General features: G+C 42.3%; 1 protein-coding gene across 1 annotated transcript in view; it reads left to right on the forward strand.

Annotated features, from left to right (window-relative positions):
- The window catches only part of LOC138038838 (methylmalonyl-CoA mutase, mitochondrial-like), a 25,684-nt gene that overhangs the window by 10,894 nt on the left and 4,790 nt on the right, over window positions 1-10,000 (forward strand). Inside the window, exons 10-17 of the mRNA XM_068884909.1 lie at window positions 1,296-1,472; window positions 2,441-2,524; window positions 3,726-3,831; window positions 5,553-5,644; window positions 6,500-6,544; window positions 7,163-7,237; window positions 7,960-8,010; window positions 8,614-8,715. Of these exons, the coding sequence (XP_068741010.1) occupies window positions 1,296-1,472; window positions 2,441-2,524; window positions 3,726-3,831; window positions 5,553-5,644; window positions 6,500-6,544; window positions 7,163-7,237; window positions 7,960-8,010; window positions 8,614-8,715 (732 nt within the window). The remainder of the gene's footprint in view (window positions 1-1,295; window positions 1,473-2,440; window positions 2,525-3,725; window positions 3,832-5,552; window positions 5,645-6,499; window positions 6,545-7,162; window positions 7,238-7,959; window positions 8,011-8,613; window positions 8,716-10,000) is intronic.

Consider the following 10,000-nt stretch of genomic DNA (forward strand, 5'->3'; position numbering starts at 1 on the left):
TGACTAAAGTGACGCGTTTCCAACAATGTCATATGCGTATCCTACATTTCCAAAATGTGTTCTAATAACAGTGTTGGGACGTGTTCTTGTGACAATGTTACAACGTGTAGCCGGGGCTTTTGTCATACTGTCAGACGAATAGGCCATTTCCGAGTTGCTGTTTGTCTCGGTTTCGAAGTGAGTCTTGGTGCTCAACTAGGGAAATGAGTTTGATTTGCATAAGAATACGGAACTCATTTCCATTTGAATGGTTGTGCAGCAGGACTCGCTTTGAAACTGAGGCATGCAGCAACTCGGAAATAGGGCTATTAACGGGAGCAGACTCAGTTTGCTTCATAAATCTTCTAAATACGAAATTTGTTGAAAGTTCGGATTATTCATTGTAAAAGGTCTGAGTCGGATAGTTCGTTCAAAGTATAAATCATCTCGGCCATTGACAGAGGCATGGACTTGGAAGGGGGCAGGTCTAAAATTCTGTTTGTCAATCCCATTAATTGACCTCTTTGGCTTTTACGTTTTGTTTTCCTAGTTCAGACCACGTTATGTTCTCAAGGGAATTTTCCTTTTATTGTTTTGTAAGTTATTCGTACGTTTTTCGTAAGTTATTCGCGCACCGGTGGCTCAGTTGGTTGAGCACCGGGCTGCCATGCGGGAGGTTGTGAGTTCGACTCCGGCCGGACCAACGCTCAGGGTCTTAAAATAACTGAGGAGAAAGTGCTGCCTTTGTAATTACACCCGCATATGGTTAGACTTTTAGTCTTCTCGGATAAGGACTATAAACCGTAGGCCCCGTCTCATAAATATCTTCCATGTTCATTAGTTCCCTGTGGGACGTTAAAGAACCCACATGCACACTATTCGAGAAGAGAAGGGGATGAAGTTCCCGGTGTTGTGGCTGTCCTCTGTGAGTATATGGGTGGGTGGGTATAGCAGGTCCACATCAGCTGAATAGCTGCCAGAACTTCAACCTTCTCAAACAAACAAATAACAAACAAACATATGCTCATGCATAAGACCGCATTTGAAAGAGCATGTTCTGTAGAGTAACATCACATGGTGTGAAATGGGAATACAAAACGTACAAGCTAAAGAGGTCTATTCCAGCCATTGTGCTGACTTAAAGTGGGTGCAGCAGTTTCACTGTTTTCCTTATGTTTTCAAGTGGGAACATGGGCGTAACTCATAAATTAGTGCCTTACCTCACATGTCGTATATGCCCCTAATAATCTCGCAATAACTGACCAAGTGAATTCTAGGGTTAGCGTTGAAATTTGTTTCTGTCCGTTTATACGCAGGATCCTTACAACAACATCATCCGTACCACAATCGAGGCTATGGCCGCAGTTTTTGGTGGAACCCAGTCCCTTCACACTAACTCATTCGATGAGGCCTTGGCACTACCGACTCGATTCAGCGCAAGGATTGCTCGTAACACGCAGATCATACTGCAAGAAGAATCAGGAATTCCAAATGTACAGTAAATACAGTAGTTTTAAGTGCTTGGTTTCAAGTCTATTGGCGAGTGCTTTGGCTTAAGGTCACCCAACAGGCAACAAGGCATTCAACCGAGACACAACACACGTTATGTCCGTGGTGAAGTGTCAGAATAAGGTCTTTCGGGGAGGTTGATCCACAAGGCAGGGAGAAAAAACTCCGTTAAGTGCCATCGCTGTATCGTATGTTCTGTCGTTCTTTGCTGTCTTGACAGAGAATTTAAACTTTGACAGTGCCACTTGTATATGATAGCATCATATGTATCATATCACATGTCCTTCTTTACCCTCGGGTTTTAGAGTAGCTTAATGTGCAGCTAATGTCCCCGAGTTAAACTAGACGGAAAAAATTACAGACGAAATTTTCTAGACTGATCGCCGCCGACCAGTTGTCTCAGTTGGTTGAGCATTGAACTACTTTGCGGAAGGTCGCGGGATCAAAACTCCGGCCGGACCAACACTCAGGGTATTTAAATAACTAATGACATCTGCAAATGGGTAGACTCTCTAGTCTTCTCAAATAAGGATGATAAACCGTAGGCCCCGTCTCACAACCCTTCAAAGTTCATAACCCTGCTGCGCGTAAAAGAAACAACCCACTATCCGCAAAGAGTAGGGCACGGAGTTGTGGTCTGAAGAACTTTGTGGGAAGCATAATCAATCGAGGACGAACTTGGACAAACATGTTTAGTGCGCCGTCATTTGTAGTTCTTCTGGAATAAAGATAGGCGCAGGACACATTATGTGTCAAGGCGAATCATCTGCTTCTGTGTATCTGGGAAGACGTGCTAAATAAGATAGTTCGTCTGGACGCCCAATGCGTCTTGTTCCCATTTTTTTTACTGGACGAAGTAAACAGACGCCTTACAAATGTTTCTAGTTTATCCTTCAACACAGACTGTGATTCGCACCTTTGTTTCCTAACATTTGATTGGCTCTTTTGACAGGTTGCAGATCCTTGGGGAGGTTCATTCATGATGGAGTGTCTCACAGATGAGATTTACGAAAAAGGACTGGAGGTTATTAATGAGGTAAGGCGACAACAGTTTTAGCTTAATCTGTTAATGCGGCTGCATGCACGACGAGTTTATGTACTAACGCGTTTCTTGTTTATGGTTTAAGGACGTTCGCGCCAATTGTTTCTGCGCACCTTACTGCGCACGCAAATGCACACGCCACGTCATACACGAGTGCGCGCGCGCTAAGTAATAAAATGAGAAATGATAGGGCAAAAGGCCATTGCTATAGCTTTGCCTGGATTTAACGCTCTTGGACCTTCGGTGACCCCTATTTTTCTTTCCAGAAACGGATTTTATTTACAATTATCTCCACGTTGTCCAAAAATGAACAAAAAATCAATGTGGGAAGTTAAAAAAATTTCAAGATTTCTGCTCACGGGACATCAAATCCTGCCATCTTGCGGCTGCAAGGCGCGTGAAACTGTGGTCGCTAAAATGCGAACTTGATCTTTAAGGAACCTCACCAGTTGACTAAATTCACTTAATAAGTCCACTTAAACAATATTTGGCAGAGACGATTTCACTTCAAAGATTTAATTGCAATATATTTGGGTTTACAGACACTGACCTTATTCGCTAACGAAGCCCGATTTTGTCACATTTTGGGTGTTTTTCCGGGCATGTTCTCTCCAAAACGAAGTCGGTGACCCCCCATTTTTTTTACATTTCTGACATAACTAACTCATTATCTTACAGTGGTAAAAGTTTCAGAAAAAAATCAATGTTGAAAAAATTTCGCGCGAACGTCCTTAATTATCCAAAGGGTAAGCTTGTGGCACTAGAATTCTAAGGAAATCCATCTTAACGTTGGCCCTAATTTAGAAATGGGCCAACACAACGAAAAGGGAATATGTTTCACTTGAGTGGAAATTGAATGCTATGAAAGGAAAACTTGAACTATGTAGTTCTGTCGTTATCCAGTGCTACGCGACCAACCTTCCCTTAAGATCTTAAATACTTATGGCCTGCCGTCATTTGGTGTTGTTGCTCTCTCTCTCTCTGGAGCAATTATGATCAAATTCGTCCGAAATTGCTTCCCTTGGCCGAAAAGTTTCTTTTAAGTTTCCTCGGGTGGGCCTATTTTTGTGACTAGAGAAAATGATGATACGTATTTCCTGGCCTTTCTAGCACTAGAAATTATCTACTGCTGTCGTTATCCATAGCTATGTGGCCAACCCACTTTTTCAGGACACTTGTAATGAATGGTTTATAGGTGGAAGAGCTAGGAGGCATGGCCAAGGCAGTAGCTGCTGGAATGCCAAAACTGCGAATAGAGGAATGTGCGGCTAAACGACAAGCGAGGATCGACTCTGGCTCAGGTAAGAGACGGTGAACACACGAAAAGATGAGACAGCGGTTAACCTCGTTTTCAGGTGATGGGATTTAAGGGAGACCCTTTTTTGTTCAATTTTGCCCCTCTCATTGTTAAACCTGAAGGAATGGAACCAACGTGACACTCATACACTCATTCAATCGATCCTGTAAGCCTCCATGTAACTGAGCCGTGCACAAACTAATATATTGATTTAGCCAAGCCTAAAAGCAGAGCTCTCGGGTTATTTACATCATTTGCGTTTGGTTGAAAACATGGGTCCTCAAAGACCTATGAAACTAAATAACTTTTCTGGACTTAATTATTATAGCAATGTGGCTTAGAATATCTCATTTTAAAGGTTGTAAAATAGGTTTTCCAGAATAAAAATTCAGCACTTTTCAGAAAGCGTCGTAAGTACAAAAATTCGCAAAAATATTGTTCTGGTAAAAAAGTTGAAAAAAGAAGTTTTTTAATTTAGTCAACCAATATTTCCACCAAATTTGGCTGAAAAAGAAGAATCCGAGAATTTTTTTACTTATGTATCAACACCTGTCATTTCTCCATGACGACAAACAAAGGCGATTGTGTTTTGCATAGTTAATTGCGTTTCGGACTACGATTCTCTACTTGCACAAATCCCATAATAAACCTCTTCCTCTCCCGCCCCCCGGGGAAATTGTTCCCCCCCCCCCCCCCCAAAAAAAGTAAAATTTGCATAGGCATTGTTTTCGATTTCTCTTGGGACATCTTCATGTTCGAGAAGAAATCGCAAGCAATGTGATAAAAGAGATATATCATGGGATTTGTGCAAGTAGGGAACGCAAATGTTAATCTCCATCAGACTAACCTTAATTCCTCGATGTTATTGTCCAGCTGCCGTTCTAAAATTGCTTGAAATTGCTTCCCTGATATTTTTCCCATTCATTAGCAGAGGTTTTTCTGCGAAAAATCATTTCGAACAGTCCAAAAAAAGCAATTATGTTTGCACATACGAACCACATACGGGACCTGGCCGGGGACATTGTGTTGCGTTCTTGGGCAAGACACTTTACTCCCTCGGTGCCTCTCTCCACCCAGGTGTATAAATGGTTACCAGCGAAATGCCGGGGGTAACCCTGCGATGGACTAGCATCCCATCCAGGGGGGAGTAGAAATACTCCTAGTCGCTTCATGCTACAGAAACCGGGGATAAGCTCCGGGCTGATGGGCCACTAGGCCTGTAAGCTGACTTTACCTTTTTATACGAACCACACAAACCCCCTTCACTGAGGCGGCCATTTTTGCGCCGAGCTCTAAACTTGAGCCCGCGATATGTTCACTTAATACTGGTCACATTAGCATGATGGAGGGGAGGACGTACATACGTACGAACGGGGGGTCGCAAGATTACGTTATAGCGAAAACCAAAATTTCTCGCATTAATTCTCCCATAATACACCTCTTTTACCACCCAAAATTTTGCATAGACATTGTTTTCGATTCTCTTCATCTTCATGTCCCAGGAGAATTGCAAACAATGATTATGCATGATCTTTTAGGGTAAAAGAGATGTATTATGGGATTTGTCCAAGTAGAGAATCGATGGGCGATCATATTTTCTTAACCATGGTGTTCCGCGCGCGCGCCGGAGCTCCTCTATTAAACTTTACGTTGTTTTGAGCTTCTTAAAGAATTGCCAATTCCTAATAGTCCTTTTTCTGAATTTATTTGTTTGGTGATCCTCAGAAACTATTGTTGGTGTTAACAAGTATCGCTTGGAAAAAGAAGAGGCCATTGAAGTGCTTGTCGTGGATAACACCAAAGTCAGAGAACAACAGGTTAGATTTTTTGTACGATTACTTCAATGGCCGTTTTTATACTTCAGACGCATAATCCGTCCAGACGAATGTTATCCGTCTAGTGCAAAGACGGGACGAAATATAGAAGACGCATAATCCGTCGGGGACAAACTTTGAGCAAAGATTTCTTTCTGTGCCTGTTAAATTCGTGTAGTATAAAGACGGACACAGTTCGAACTATCCACTTTAGTAGGTCTTCGAAGACACACTAAACTGGATAGTTTGTCCAAACGCATCATGCGTCCTGTGTCCATCGTTATACTAGACGAATTTAACAGACGCTGGAAAAATGCTTGCCCAAGTTAGTCCCAGATGGATTATGCATCTAAAGTACAAAACCAGCCAATGTACTCTTTTCGAACTGATTTCTCCGGACAGGATTCATATCCTGTTTTTTGCCATAATTGGTCTGAGTTTGTGCTACAATAGTTATCCACATTGCCCGAGGGGTTTTTTCTTTGTTCACCGGTTACCTTCCCTCGATAATATACTGTTTATTCCACCTCTGAGGGCCGTGTGAGACGATCGCTATGATGGAAATACTCGTTTCTCTTCTTCAAAATTGGAGCCCCCTGTCACCCTTCCCTGTTAGAACTTCCCACATCATGCCATTAGTTCCTTTTTCTTCAAAGTATGGTCTTTGGTTTTGCGATTTAATCCTACCTGATCGTTTTCATCTTTCCATTGTCCTGTAACCTGAGAGCCTCTGTGTCTGTACCTGTGTGTGTCTCTGCATGCCCCACCCCTCCCATCTCACATTTCATCGTTTGTCCCCACCCCTCCCCTCACATTAAGAACTGTTTCATTTTATTTCTTTGTTCGTTTATGCTCAAGTTGGAGAAACTGAAACGAATCAAGGAAAAGAGAAGTCCAGACGAGGTGAGAACAACATGCGGAATATCTACGTTGAAAGTCACCTGTTATAACCAGAAATACTCGAAATAAGATGAACGTGTATTGTATCCCTCTCCATTACTTCACTATCATTTGTGCCTGAAAATACGGGCAATAGCCGTCACTTCAGTTTCCCTCAAACTCTATCTTCCTCATGTAAATAGAAACATTTATGATAATCGTAGCCCTAAGAATTAACCTTCACACAAACGTCATCCCATCTGTTTTAAATATGGAGATATGTAGGTGATGTCTTCACCCGACGCGACACTGCCGGTGTAGGCAGTGCTGCCCAGTTGTTAGGGCGCTTGCCTTGATCCTGGTAGTCTATGGTTCGACTTCTCCGCTGCACTTGTAAAGGGCCAACTGATTTGTCTCTGGCTGGTTGGGATTCCGAGGCTGTGCTTCTGTTCTGTGGTGGCTGTTGTTTCTGTTTCATTGGCCCAGGAAGGCCCAATGGGGAGTGGTCAATTAAGTATGTATGTTCACTACTAGGAGATTTTCACTTATGTAGACTACGGAAGAGAAGATGTTGTTGCATAATATTTTGCTTCTCATCATACATTTTAAAAGATAATGTGAAAAAGGACTTTTTCTTTAAAGGTAAAATCTGCCATGGATGCAATCTCCGAGTGCTGCAAGACAGGAGAGGGAAATCTATTAGATCTTTCTATTAAGGTACAAAGTTGCCAAAAAATATTGAACTGCGGAATATCTCATTCCAAGGTGGCCAGATGGCCACCATTTTTTAGTATTCTTTTGTTTGTTTGCAAATTAGCCCTTGTTGCCATGAATTTTAAGTTTAAGAACGATGCATCATGGGCTAAATAGCATTTTAAAACATGTTTTAAAACGCTGCGACAATCGTAAGTCATATCGTAGGTCTGTCCTAAGCTTGTCGCATGCACCAAAAATCGTACCGTGTAAATCGGCCCTTAGGTGGCCACGGTGAGGCGCGTCGCACTGTAAGTGGAACTAATTATCGTCACAAAAACTTCCTACCTAGACTCGTTTTGAAGAGGAGGCAGACATGAATTCGGAAATGGCCTATTCAAGCTTAAATGAGACTAGAACCCGTGACTATTAAGCCCTCTGGGAGCTTTGGTCAATTGTGAGTTTGTATCATGTGCCGTTCGAGGCGAATAGATGATGGATTAATTTAGCTATGTTTATAAGGGCTGAGCTCATGGAATGCTAGTTTGCAGTTGCCAAGAGCGTAATCAAATAATTAAGGTTTATCATAACGGGTCTTTTTCACGCGGCATAGACAATAGATTTCGTACCCCGAACCTCGAGTTGAAATGTTCGGGAACGAGTTTCGGTGCACAAAAACAAACGTTTTCAATCCGCCGTGTGATTAAGGCCTATTATACACAGTTCATTTCCGTTTATAATGACAGGCAGCAAGAGTTCGCTGCACGGTTGGTGAAATCACTGAGGCAATGGAAAGGGTAGGTACTCTTAAACATTAAAGAGGTACTCTGGGAGGCGCGGTGGCCTCATGGTTGGTGAGCTCGACTCCGGAACGAGTGGTCTGGGTTCGGGGCCTGGCTGGGGACATTGTGTTGTGTTCTTGGGAAAGACACTTTACTCTCACGGTGCCTCTCTCCACCCAGGTGTATAAATGGGTACCGGCGTAATGCTGGGGGTAACCCTGCGATGGACTAGCATCCCATGCAGGGGGGAGTAGCAATACTCTTAGTCGTTTCATGTTACAGAAACCGGAGATAAGCGCCGGCCAGATGAACCTTCTGGCTCGTAAGCAGAGACTTTTTTTACCTTAAACATTAAAGTTTGGTTTGTACGCAATTACGTTCTGAGATGTGAGAGTGGAGTGATCCTTCCACTTATCTGGGCAATTGTATTTTATAGACAATTTTTCAGCTGTCTTTAAGAGACAATTGCTTAAAATTGTCCAGATATGTGCGAGGATCGCTTTACTCTTTCGTTTATATAAGCCGCGCTTCAAATACATACATTCTGAGATGTGTCATCCAAAACGTGACATGGTATTTCATTGTTGCAATATTGATGTTTGTACCTCTGTGGTGCAGGTTGTTGGAAGGCACGTCGCTAGCGATCGCATGGTCAGCGGTGCTTACAAAACGGAGTTCGGCGAAACGGATGAAATTACCCGGTGCATGAAAAAAGTTGAGGTGGGTTTTTACGTGGGAACAGTTAAGGTGGTCTTCTTTAAACTCCGGTGTCTAGATGAGAAAATATCGTTAACGGTGTATGCCCCTTTCTGCTTAGATATTGCGGACATTTCTCTATTACCTAAAATCCAATTAATAGCTATGAAAATACAAAAAAAGTTTGAACGGCGCGAATGGCGTATTTTTGGGCTTATTTATGAAACTCGATGTTTAATATATAAAAGGAGTAATCACTGACTATGAAGTGCGTTCGTTGAGAGAACTATGGAGGTATGTATCACTAGACGAGCCGAGATGCCGGTAAAGAAAGTCTATCGAAAGTATTAATATATGTGAGACTTGTGGAATGTGGCGAAAAATGGAAAGTTATAGTTAAGAAGTGATGACGTCACATAAACGAAATTTGTGAAAATCTGGAATTTGTTTAGGTTGTCAAGAGATTTTTGCTAAAAAATACCCCTTTCCAAAGATCAGCGTGTCGGTGCAAATTGATTCCATACAAACAATAGGGAGCTTAAGCACACGCGTTTTTGAGACGCGGATGGCAGCCGGAAGAGAACATTTCGCGTGCCAGGACAGTGGTGTCTCCCAGATTGTTATACTAATCGTTTCTAATGGAGAAAAGATACTTAGCAATGTAAATGTGGTTGTGTGAAGACAAGTTAAAAGGGAATACAACTTACTTCCGGTCGCCGTGCGCGTCTCAAAAACGGGCGTGCTTGAGCTCCCAATTCACGAGGTGCGCGATTGTGTGTGCGTGTGTGCATGTGCTTGCTTTTTCTTCATACTTGTACGTCCACGCAGCAACTGAGATAAATATTATTTGAAATAGTTGATTAGTTTGCCTCCTAGCCAGATTAGCTCCTTAGGTATTTTCTATGCGGCTTTATACCTTACATTTGTAATATAGTCCTCTTTTTTTCTCTCTCACTGTTGTCATTGTATGGTATAAATAAAGATGTCGTTGTTGTTGTTGTCGTTCGTCATTTGCGCATATGACGTACCAAAACCGAGATGCGCATGCAGCCGGGTATGACGTAATTCAAGATGGCTCAGAAAAAGCAGACAAACGAAGAAAAACGAAAACTTGCTGAATCTCACCCTATGCACAGGATCACCAGGTACCACAGGATAACAAACATAAGGAATTTCGTTCTCCGAACGTCGAACGCAGTAAACAACATACCACAACTACTGGGAAAAAGTAGTTTTTCTTCTTAAGAAGGAGAACCTCAACAACAGTTACATCAACATTTAAAGAGGGGATAACTAAGAAAGAACTTTG

The sequence above is a fragment of the Montipora capricornis genome, chromosome 1, assembly GCF_036669925.1.
Source record: "Montipora capricornis isolate CH-2021 chromosome 1, ASM3666992v2, whole genome shotgun sequence".
Classification (NCBI taxonomy): Eukaryota; Metazoa; Cnidaria; class Anthozoa; order Scleractinia; family Acroporidae; genus Montipora; species Montipora capricornis.